Here is a 12,554-nt window from a genome sequence, read left to right as displayed (position 1 = left end):
TGTATCAACCCCACTCACCCCACAGCCCTGTATCCATCCCACACTCACCCCACAGCCCTGTATCCATCCCACACTCACCCCACAGCCCTGTATCCATCCCACACTCACCCCTCTCTCCCACAGCCCTGTATCAACCCCACTAATCCCACTCTCCCCACAGCCCTGTATCAATCCCACTCACCCCTCTGCCCCTCTCTCCCACAGCCCTGTATCCATCCCACTCACCCCTCTCTCCCACAGCCCTGTATCAACCCCACTCACCCCACAGCCCTGTATCAACCCCACAGCCCTGTATCCATCCCACACTCACCCCACAGCCCTGTATCCATCCCACTCACCCCGCTCTCCCACAGCCCTGTATCCATCCCACTCACCCCGCTCTCCCACAGCCCTGTATCCATCCCACTCACCCCGCTCTCCCACAGCCCTGTATCAACCCCACTCACCCCACAGCCCTGTATCCATCCCACACTCACCCCACAGCCCTGTATCCATCCCACTCACCCCGCTCTCCCACAGCCCTGTATCCATCCCACTCACCCCGCTCTCCCACAGCCCTGTATCCATCCCACTCACCCCGCTCTCCCACAGCCCTGTATCCATCCCACTCACCCCACAGCCCTGTATCCATCCCACACTCACCCCACAGCCCTGTATCCATCCCACTCACCCCGCTCTCCCACAGCCCTGTATCCATCCCACACTCACCCCGCTCTCCCACAGCCCTGTATCCATCCCACACTCACCCCACTGCCCCGCTCTCCCACAGCCCTGTATCAACCCCACACTCACCCCACTGCCCCGCTCTCCTACAGCCCTGTAGCTTCCCAATCTAATTGCAAGTGTGCGATGTTGCACTTTGAGAGGTTAAATATAAGCAGAAAGTATACATTTAATGACAAGACCCTTAATAGCACTGACAGAGGTATCTTGGGGTGCATAGCTTTCTGCAAGCAACATAACAGTGGTGAAGAAGGCGTATGGTATACAAGTTCAGTGGTCGAGGCATTGAGTACGAGTCCGGAGGTCATTCTGCAACGTTATAACACTTTAGTTTGGCCGTATTTGGAGTATTGTGTGCAGTTCTAGTGTCCCATTACAGGAAGGACGCACAGGCTTTGCAGAGGATGCTGAAAAGGTTTACCGGAATGATACCTAATGCCTAGATTACAGGGTTTCAGCTACAGGGAGAGGTTGGACAGACTTAGACAATAGACAACAGGTGCAGGAGGAGGCCATTTGTCCCTTCGAGCCAGCACCGTCATTCACTGTGATCATGGCTGATCATCCACAATCAGTACCCCATTCCTGCCTTCTCCCCATACCCCCTGACTCCGCTATCTTTAAGAGCTCTATCTAACTCTCTCTTGAAAGCATCCCGAGAATTGGCCTCCACTGCCTTCTGAGGCAGAGAATTCCACAGATTCACAACTCTGAGTGAAAAAGTTTTTCCTCATCTCCGTTCTAAATGGCCTACCTCTTATTCTTAAACTGTGGCCCCTGGTTCTGGACTCCCCCAACATCGGGAACATGTTTCCTGCCTCTAACGTGTCCAATCCTTTAATAATCTTATATGTTTCAATAAGATCCCCTCTCATCCTTCTAAATTCCAGTGTATCCTTGGCATAGTTTTCTCTGGAACGTTAGATGTGGAGGGGGGACCTGATAGAAGTTTATAAAATCATGAGAGGCATAGGATAGGGTAGACAGTCAGACCCTTTTTACCAGACTAGGGGGCATAACTATAAGGGGAAGAGGGAAAAATGTAATGGTGCGTGGAATGATTTTTTTTTACACAGAGTGTAAACAGCTTTTCACAGTGCATTCCAGGCCCCCATCACTCTCTGTGTAAAAAACTAATTGCCAGGGGTGATGTTGGAGGTAGTTATGACTGTGGTGTTTAAGAGGCTTGTAGATAGGCACATGGAAGAGCAAGGAACAGAGGGATATAGAGCATGAGATACAGAGGCAGATGAGTTCAGTTTAACTTGCACCATATTTGGCACAAGGGCCTGGTCCTGGACTGTAATTCATATCAGAGACCCACACCACCCTGGGCACGCTCTCATCACACCACTACCATCAGCAAGAAGGTGCAGGAGCCTGAAAACCACGGCCTCCAGCTCAAGAGCAGCTCCTTCCCAGCACCCATCAGGTCTGGAACCACCTGCACATCACTAACCACGACCCCACCTCCACTGGGTGAACTGTTGCGGCTTCAGGATGAACTGCTGACTTTGGCGAGCAGTACCACAGTCCGGTTACCTAGTAGTGCTGATTACTGTATGTTTATGCATTCTGTAAAGCAGCAGCACGTGAGAATTTGCTCACTGCTGTGCTGTGTCGTGGCAGTTTAACGCCCTGTGCAACACTGAAGCTGCCCCCCTCCCCAGTCTATGAGACCCCAGGCCCCTGTGTCTGTGTGTTCATACCGGTGGCAGTGCAGTCAGCTGGTTCCTGTCCAGCCACAGTTCCCGAAGGTTCGGCAGGGCTCCCAGTGTGTCCGGCTGCAAAACAAATGCACAGGTTGTCACTGTCAGACCCAGAGCACAGCAAGCTCACAACTCTGCTCCCTCTGATGAGTGAAAGAAGCAGGAAGCACCACCATCACCCATCCCACCCTCACTATCACCATTCCAGTGATAAAACATTAGAAAACTGGAACCAGTAGGGCGACACCTGGGTCTATATTCATTAGTTACAGGAGCAGAATTAGGCCATTCGGCCCATCAACTTTACTCTGCCATTCAATCATTATTGACACACTAGTAGACACAAAAAGCTGGAGTAACTCAGCGGGTCAGGTAGCATCTCTGGAGAGAAGGAATGGGTGACGTTTCGGATCGAGACCCTTCTTCAGACTGGTTAGGGATAAGGGAAACGAGAGATATAGACAGTGATGTGGGGAGATAAAGAACAATGGATGAAAGATGTGCAAAAAGAGAAGGAATTGGTGACGTTTCAGGTTGAGAACCGAATCAGTCACCCATTCCTTCTCTCCTGAGATGCTGCCTGTCCTGCTGAGTTACTCCAGCATTTTGAGTCTACCACATATTGTGTATTTTCTATTGTAATCAGGGCCATGCAGTGCTGCCTTGTGAAAGTCTGGTGCACCTGCACATCTGGTGCCAGCAACAGTAAACACACAACTGTTGGAGTAGGGCCTCGCTCTCCGCTTCAGAGGCTGACAGCCCAACGGTGTGAAGATTGAATCTTCAATTTCAAGTAACATTCCCCAGCACAACGTCTTTCCCCTTTTCTCTGCCCTCTTGCACTCTCATTTCCCCCACCACCACAGCCACCCTGCTCCTTCCATCTCCGCATGAGGCTGATCGCCCGTCCCCGAACCCCCCATCCACCTTCACCCATACCCCACCCTCCAGCTTCACATTGCACCTGCTCTTCCCTTCTCACCTGACATTGTCCTGTCACCTACTCCACCCATCTGCCAGTCACCCTGCTCACCTGCATGATTCAATCATTGGTCAGGTGTTGTCCCAGCCCACCTCTTTTCCAATCTTTCTGCCCACACTCCATCAGTCTGATCCCCTCCACAGACGCTGCCTCACCAGCAGAGTTCCTCCAGCACTTTGCCTTGCTGTGCTTCCAACGACACATTTATCCCAACACCTCCGCTCAGTCTGCCCTAACCAACCTGATCTCCCGGTGGCTCAGCACTTCAACTCCCCCTCCCATTCCCAATCTGACCTTTCTGTCCTGGGCCTCCTCCATTGTCAGAGTGAGGCCCAGCGCAAATTGGAGGAACAGCACCTCATATTTCACTTGGGTAACTTACAGCCAAGCGGTATGAACATTGACTTCTCCAACTTCCCTGCTTTCCCTCTCTATCCCCTCCATCTTCCCAGTTCTCCCATTAGTCTTCCTGTCTCCGTATCTTTGTCCCACCCCCTCCCCTGACATCAACCTGAAGAAGGGTCTCGACCTGAAACGTCACCCATTCCTTCTCTCCAGAGATGCTGCCTGACCCGCTGAGTTACTCCAGCATTTTTTGTCTACCTTCGATTTAAACCAGCATCTGCAGGTCTTTCCTACATTTAACCATGTTACTCTACACTTGTCCATCCACTCAGGTTGCCTGAGTCATCTGGGTCTGATGAAGAGTCTCGACCCAAATGGTCACCCATTCCTTGTAACCAGAGATGCTGCCTGTCCCGCTGTTACTCCAGCGTTTTGTGTCTATCTTCTGCCCGAGTCTTCTTCAGCTGGATCCTCAAACAAGCCCAGTACTGCATCAGAATCACAGTGGATGTGGCAGAAGCATTGACAAGTAAATAACTGCAAAACAAAATAAAAACGAAACCAGCTGCAAAAACAGCCAGCCTGACAAAGGCTCTTCCACCCAAAACATTCTCTGCAATCCTCTCTCCACAGTTGCTGCCTGACCTGCAGTGTTATTTCTGGTTACTGGGGACGGTGGGTAAGGTGTTTGTGACCAGATGTGGAGGGAGGGGTAACATGTGTAAATAGGCTCATTACCAGGACTTCCAGCTCATTACTGCCCAGGTCCAACTCTTCCAACTTCACGAGGAAAGACAGCGACCTGCAGACAGAACACCAACCATTAGCAGTGCAGGAGCCCAGGAGACAGACAGCAGCACCGAGACCAACAAACCCTGCAGGCAAGGACTGCTGCCACCCAGCCCTGACACAGAGGGCAGGACACACACAGGGAGATGGAGCAGACGCACACAGAGTAAGAGAGAGACGGGGCACGACACACTGGCCTGTAGATGGGGGGGAGAGAGAGAGAGGGGGGGAGAGAGGGGGGGGGAGGGGGAGAGGGTGAGGGGAGAGGAAGAGGGAGAGGGAGAGAGAGAGAGGTGCAGGCTGGGGGCAGGACACACATGCAGGGGGAAGACCTACAGACGTGGGGACAGGGGTCAGAGTCACAGAGGGGGAGACAAATGCAGTGAGGGGTCAGGACCTGCAGACAGGAAGAGGTGTCAGACCTTCCCCTGGATTAGGCTGACCCTTGCAACTACAACCCAGTGCCAACCCAGGACAACAGGCCTTTATCGCCAAACTAAGACTGACGTGTTTTTAAAATGTCACTTTGAAGGGTACAGGATGGTGAGTGTAATGTGGTGCTGTTGTGTATTGATTCATTGTGGTGCACTACAGTACACTCTTGTACTTGCCATGATTATGTCTAGGGCATCAGAATGTCACTGAACAGTTCGCAAAAAATATAATTTCATTGTACTTAGGTTGACGTGATAATAAAGTGCCATTGAACCACGGGCAGGGAACCTGGGCTAAAATTGGTGGTGGTGGTGAGACCACATCTGGAGTATTGTGTGCATTTTTGGTCTCCTAATTTGTGGAAGGACGTCCTTGCTATTGAGGCTGTGCAGCGTAGGTTCACCAGGTTAATCCCCAGGATGGCGGGACTGTCATATGAGGAAAGATTGGAAAGACTGGGCTTTTATTCACTGGAGTTTAGAAGGATGAGAGGGGATCTTATAGACGTATAAAATTATAAAAGGACTGGACAAGCTTGATGCAGGAAAAATGATCCCAATGTTGGGGGAGTCCAGAACCAGGGGCCACAGTCTTAGAATAAAGGGGAGACCATTTAAAACTGAGGTGAGAAGAAATTTTTTCACCCAGAGAGTTGTGAATTTGTGGAATTCTCTGCCACAGAGGGAAATGGAGGCCAATTCACTGGATGAATTTAAGAGAGAGTTAGATAGAGCTCTAGGGGCTAGTGGAATCAAGGGATATGGGGAGAAGGCAGGCACGGGTTACTGATTGTGGATGATCAACCATGATCACAGTGAATGGCGGTGCAGGCTCGAAGGGCCAAATGGCCACCTCCTGCACATGTTTTCTATGTTTATACCACACTGAACAGTACGCAAAAAAAAAATTTCATTGTACTTAGGTCAACATGATAATAAAGTGCTATTGAACCACAGAGAGGGAACCTGGGCTAAAGTTGGTGGAGGGAAAGTTTGAAGGAATGGCTTCAGGGAGCAAATATTACAGGGATAGATGCTGTGACAGTTCCACGCAGAGCAACGGTCGTGGTGAGGTGCAACGCACACGTGCACAAAGCCCTGCAAGAAGCTGAAGGTAGACACAAGACGCTGCAGTAACTCAGCGGGTCAGGCAGCATCTCAGGAGAGAAGGAATGGGTGGCGTTTCAGACTGAAGTCTGAAGAAGGGTCTCGACCCGAATCGCCACCCATTCCTTCTCTCCAGAGATGCTGCCTGTCCCGCTGAGTTACTCCAGCATTTTGTGTCTACCTTCCATTTAAACCAGCATCTGCAGTTTTTCCCTACACATTATGCAGTCAGCTGCCCGTACAGAGATGATAAAACTGTTCTTGTAAAACCAGAAGAGACAGACTTAAAGCCAAAACATTGCACAGGGGGCATGAGGAACCCCATCATCGGGAAGCAGGGATCATCACGTGAAACACATCCCCTTCCAGGGTGGGAGGTGCACAGGCAGTCTTTGAATAAAGGTCTACAGATGTACGGGTGGGGAGTGGGCCTACAGCTCTCCTCTGGCCAAGCGGGGACACACACACACACACAGGGGCTGATCTCCTGTCCAGCAACTGTTGGGACATTTCCTCACTCGTGCTGCAGCCTAACCAACATCTCAAAGGCACAAGGGTTGCTTTGTGAATTGCCTCCTTGTGTGTGAGGGGTAAAACCTTGGGTGCGGGGTGGAGAAGTGGGGAGAATAAAAAAATGGGATGTGTAAATGCTGGTCAACAGACTCAAAGTGCTAAACAGTCTGTTCAAGTGCTGCATCAGTTACTAACGCCTGTGTTTAATTAGGTATGTCTCAGTTGTACAGCTTGAAATTCTATCACAGGTAGAATTACAGCGTGGAAACAGAACCTTTGACCCGACTTGTCCATGCCGACCAAGAAGCCCCGTCTAAGCCAGTCCCATTTACCTGCGTTTGGATCATGTCCCTCTCACCTTTCCTCTCCAAATGTCTTTTAAATGTTATTCATCTGGCTGTCTATTCCATATACCCACCATGATCTACGTGAGAGCGTTGCCCCTCTGATCGCGATTAAATCTTCCCCCTCTCACCTCAAACCTACGCCCTCTGGTCCTTGATTCCCCCACGCTGGGTAAAAGACTCTGGATAAGACTCTGTGCATTCACCCTATCTATTCCCCTCATGGTTTTATACAGCTCTCTAACATCACCCCTGGACTCCTGGGCTCCAGGACCTGGGCTGCCAAACAGCTGCCGAGTCCTGGCACAGCGGTAGAGTTGCTGCCTTACAGTGAATGCAGCGCCGGAGACCTGGGTTCCATCCCCACTACGGGTGCTGTCTGTACGGAGTTTATACGTTCTCCCCGTGACCTGCGTGGGTTTTCTCCAAGATCTTCGGTTTCCTCCCACACTCCAAAGATGTGCAGGTTTGTAGGTTAATTGGCTTGGTAAATGTAAAAATTGTCCCTCGTGTGTGTAGGATAGTGTTAATGTGCGGGGATCGCTGGTCGGCGCAGACCCGATGGGCCAATAAGGCCTGTTTCCACACTGTATCTCTAAACTAAACTGAACAGCGGATACAATAGATGAGGTTGGAGGAGGTGCAGGTGAACATCTGCCTCACCTAGAAAGACTGTTTGGGTCCTTGGATGGAGTTGAGGGGGGAGGTAAAGGGACAGGTGTTGAATCTCCTGCGGTTGCAGGGGAAGGTACCTGGGGAGGGGGTGGTTTGGGTGGGATGGGCCGAGTGGACCAGGGATCGTGGTGGTGCTTCGCGGTGGTACTCACGTTGGCAGTGTCTTCAGGAGGTTCTCACGGAGTTCCAGGGTAACCAGGTTCGATAAACTGCAAAAGGAATGAGTGGTGAGGATTGAAAACTTACAACAGGACAATTAGATCGTACCCTGGTGAGCCCATGTTTGGAATGTTTGAGAGCCATGCAGCAATTTGGCCAAACTCACACATGCCAACCAACACACCCAGCGAAGCAAGAGCCACTTCCCCACATCTGCACCTTGTTCCTCGAAAGCAGCCGTTCGCAAACCGTGTGTGCCCTGAAGCCATTCTGTGTGTGCCACAATTAAAAATACATTCACAGAACATCTGTTTCATGTGATACAGTCCCCAGGAACAGGGATGCAGCCCGAGGATCAGGGATCCAGTCCCAGTAGCAGGGACCCAGTCCCAGGGATCCAGTCCCAGTAGCAGGGATCCAGTCCCAGTGGCAGGGATCCAGTCCAAGCAGCAGGGACCCAATCCCAGTAGCAGGGACCCAATCCCAGTAGCAGGGATCCAGTCCCAGTAGCAGGGACCCAGTCCCAGTAGCAGTGACCCAGTCCCAGTAGCAGGGACCCAGTCCCAGTAGCAGGGACCCAATCCCAGTAGCAGAGATCCAATCCCAGTAGCAGGGACCCAGTCCCAGTAGCAGGGACCCAATCCCAGTAGCAGGGATCCAATCCCAGTAGCAGTGACCCAATCCCAGTAGCAGTGACCCAGTCCCAGTGCCAGGGACCCAGTCCCAGTAGCAGAGATCCAATCCCAGTAGCAGGGACCCAGTCCCAGTAGCAGGGACCCAGTCCCAGGTGGGGTGTCAGGGGTTATGGGAAGACAGCAGGAGAATGGGGTTAGGAGTGATAGATTGAATGGCATAGACTTGATGGGCTGAATGGCCTAATTCTGCTCCGATGACTTATCCCAGGGATCCGGTCCTGGGATCGTGAATCCAGTAGCTCAAAGTCTGAGGCAAGAGGGTGAACCAGGAATCTTGACCACAGGACACTCCGGGAAGTAAAACACGGTGGCCACGGCGTAATATCTGTACGCCGCCATGTAGAGTCTACACCCACGCCCCGTACCCTCTACACCCCCCGTACCCTCTACACCCCTGTACCCTCTACACCCCCCGTACCCTCTACACCCCCCGTACCCTCTACAACCCCCCGTACCGTCTACACCCCCCCGTCCCCTCTACACACCCGTACCCTCTACACCCCCCCGTACCCTCTACACCCCCCGTCCCCTCTACACCCCCCCCGTCCCCTCTACACACCCCCCGTACTCTCTACACCCCCCCGTACCCTCTACACCCCCCCGTACCCTCCACACCCCCCGCACCGTCCACACCCCCGTACCCTCTACACCCCCGTACCCTCTACACCCCCGTACCCTCTACACCCCCGTACTGTACACCCCCCCGTACCCTCTACACCCCCCCGTATCCTCTACACCCGCCTCCCGTACCCTCTTCTCCCGCCCGTACCCTCTACGCCCGCCCGCACCCTCTACACCACCCCGTACCCTCTACACCCATGATCCGTACCCTCTACACCCCCCGTACCCTCTACACCCCCCGTACCCTCCACACCACCCGCACCCTCCACACCCCCGTACCCTCTACACCCCCGTACCCTCTACACCCCCCGTACCCTCCACACTCCCTGTACCCTCTACACCCCCGTACCCTCTACACCCCCCGTACCCTCTACACCCCCCCGTACCCTCTACACCCCCCGTACCCTCTAGACCCCCCGTACCCTGTACACCCGCCACCCGTACCCTCTACACCCCCCGTACCCTCTACACCCGTCCGTACCCTCTACACCCCCTGTACCCTCTACACCCCCCTACCCTCTACACCCCCTGTACCCTCTACACCACCTGTACCCTCTACACCCCCCCCGCACCCTCTACACCCCCCCATACCCTCTACACCCGCCACCCGCACCCCTACACCCCCCCCAAACCCTCTACACCCCCCAGACCCTCTACACCCCCTCGTACCCTCTACACCCCCCGTACCCTCTACACCCGCCACCCGTACCCTCTACACCCCCCGTACCCTCTACACCCCCCGTACCCTCTACACCCCCCGTACCCTCTACACCCCCTGTACCCTCTACACCCCCCCGTACCCTCTACACCACCTGTACCCTCTACACCCCCCCGCACCCTCTACACCCCCCCGCACCCTCTACACCCCCCCGTACCCTCTACACCCCCCGAACCCTCTACACCCCCCCGTACCCTCTACAACCCCCGTACCCTCTACACCCCCGTACCCTCTACACCCCCTAGCCTCTACACCTCCTGTACCCTCTACACCCCCCCGTACCCTCTACACCCGCCACCCGTACCCTCTACACCCCCCCGTACCCTCTACACCCCCCCGTACCCTCTACACCCCCCCGTACCCTCTACACCCCCCCGTACCCTCTACACCCCCCTGTACCCGCTACACCCCCCGTACCCTCTACACCCCCCGTACCCTCTACAACACCTAGCCTCTACACCCCCCCGTACCCTCTACACACCCCCGTACCCTCCTGAAAGCAAAACGAATTCTGAAGTGTATAGAATGGCCTAATTCTGCTCCGATGACTTATCCCAGGGATCCGGTCCTGGGATCGTGAATCCAGTAGCTCAAAGTCTGAGGCAAGAGGGTGAACCAGGAATCCTGACCACAGGACACTCCGGGAAGTAAAACACGGTGGCCACGGCGTAATGTCTGTACGCCGCCATGTAGAGTCTACACCCACGCCCCGTACCCTCTACACCCCCCGTACCCTCTACACCCCCCGTACCCTCTACACCCCCCGTACCCTCTACACCCCCCGTACCCTCTACACCCCCCCGTACCCTCTACACCCCCCCGTACCCTCTACACCCCCCCGTACCCTCTACACCCCCCCGTACCCTCTACACCCCCGGACCCTCTACAACCCCTCGTACCGTCTACACCCCCCCTGTCCCCTCTACACACCCGTACCCTCTACACCCCCCCCCCGTACCCTCTACACCCCCCGTACCGTCTACACCCCCCCGTCCCCTCTACACACCCCCCGTACCCTCTACACCCCCCCGTACCCTCTACACCCCCCCCTACCCTCCACACCCCCCACACCCTCTACACCCCCGTACCCTCTACACCCCCGTACCCTCTACACCCCCGTACCCTCTACACCCCCGTACTCTACACCCCCCCGTACCCTCTACAACCCCCCCGTATCCTCTACACCCGCCTCCCGTACCCTCTTCTCCCGCCCGTACCCTCTACGCCCGCCCGCACCCTCTACACCACCCCGTACCCTCTACACCCCCCGTACCCTATACACCCCCCGTACCCTCCACACCCCCTGTACCCTCTACACCCCTGTACCCTCTACACCCCCGTACCCTCTACACCCCCTGTACCCTCTACACCCCCCGTACCCTCTACATCCCCCCGTACCCTCTAGACCCCCCGTACCCTGTACACCCGCCACCCGTACCCTGTACACCCCCCACCCGTACCCTCTACACCCCCCGTACCCTCTACACCCGTCCGTACCCTCTACACCCCCTACCCTCTACACCCCCTGTACCCTCTACACCACCTGTACCCTCTACACCCCCCCCCGCACCCTCTACACCCCCTCGTACCCTCTACACCCCCCGTACCCTCTACACCCGCCACCCGTACCCCCTACACCCCCCGTACCCTCTACACCCCCTGTACCCTCTACACCCCCCTACCCTCTACACCCCCTGTACCCTCTACACCCCCCCGTACCCTCTACACCACCTGTACCCTCTACACCCCCCCGTACCCTCTACACCCGCCACCCGTACCCTCTACACCCCCCCCGAACCCTCTACACCCCCCCGTACCCTCTCCAAACCCCGTACCCTCTACACCCCCGTACCCTCTACACCCCCTAGCCTCTACACCTCCTGTACCCTCTACACCCCCCCGTACCCTCTACACCCGCCTCCCGTACCCTCTACACCCCCCCGTACCCTCTACACCCCCCCGTACCCGCTACACCCCCCCGTACCCTCTACACCCCCCCGTACCCTCTACACCCCCCTGTACCCGCTACACCCCCGTACCCTCTACACCCCCCGTACCCTCTACACCCCCTAGCCTCTACACCCCCCCCGTACCCTCTACACCCCCCCGTACCCTCTACACCCCCCCGTACCCTCTACACCCCCCCATACCCTCCTGAAAGCAAAACGAATTCTGAAGTGTATCGAAACATCCTATCTGCTCAAGTTCAAACAAATGCCTCAAAACTCATTGGCCGACGGTTCAGTCTACAGCAAGACAATGATCCCAAACATACTGCTAAACCAACAAAGTTTATCAAAGCTAAAAAATGGTCAATTCTTGAGTGTCCAAGTCAATCACCCGATCTGAACCCAATTGAGCATGCCTTTTATATGCTGAAGAGAAAACTGAAGAGGACTAGCCCCCAAAACAAGCATCAGCTAAAGATGGTGCAATACAGGCCTGGCAGAGCATCACCAGAGAAGACACCCAGCAACTGGTGATGTCCATAAATCGCAGACTTCAAGCAGTCATTGCATGCAAAGGATATGCAACAAAATACTAAACATAACTACTTTCATTTACATTACACTGTATTTCTATAAGATCATTCCTCAGCCTCCTGCACTCCAGAGAAAAAAGTCTCAGCCCATCCAGTTTAGTTTCGTTTTTTAATTTGGAGATACAGCGTGGAAACAGGCCTTTTGGCCCATTGAGTCTGCGCCGACCAATGATGCCCGCACACTAATACCATCCTACA

General features: G+C 54.5%; 1 protein-coding gene across 1 annotated transcript in view; it reads right to left on the bottom strand.

The window, feature by feature from the left end:
* The window catches only part of scrib (scribble planar cell polarity protein), a 152,726-nt gene that overhangs the window by 116,688 nt on the left and 23,484 nt on the right, over positions 1–12,554 (bottom strand). Inside the window, 3 exon segments of the mRNA XM_078424311.1 lie at positions 2,433–2,507; positions 4,498–4,561; positions 7,774–7,830. Of these exon segments, the coding sequence (XP_078280437.1) occupies positions 2,433–2,507; positions 4,498–4,561; positions 7,774–7,830 (196 nt within the window).

Source organism: Rhinoraja longicauda, chromosome 2 (genome assembly GCF_053455715.1).
Source record: "Rhinoraja longicauda isolate Sanriku21f chromosome 2, sRhiLon1.1, whole genome shotgun sequence".
Taxonomy (NCBI): domain Eukaryota; kingdom Metazoa; phylum Chordata; class Chondrichthyes; order Rajiformes; family Arhynchobatidae; genus Rhinoraja; species Rhinoraja longicauda.
This window is presented reverse-complemented; position numbering and strand designations above follow the sequence as displayed.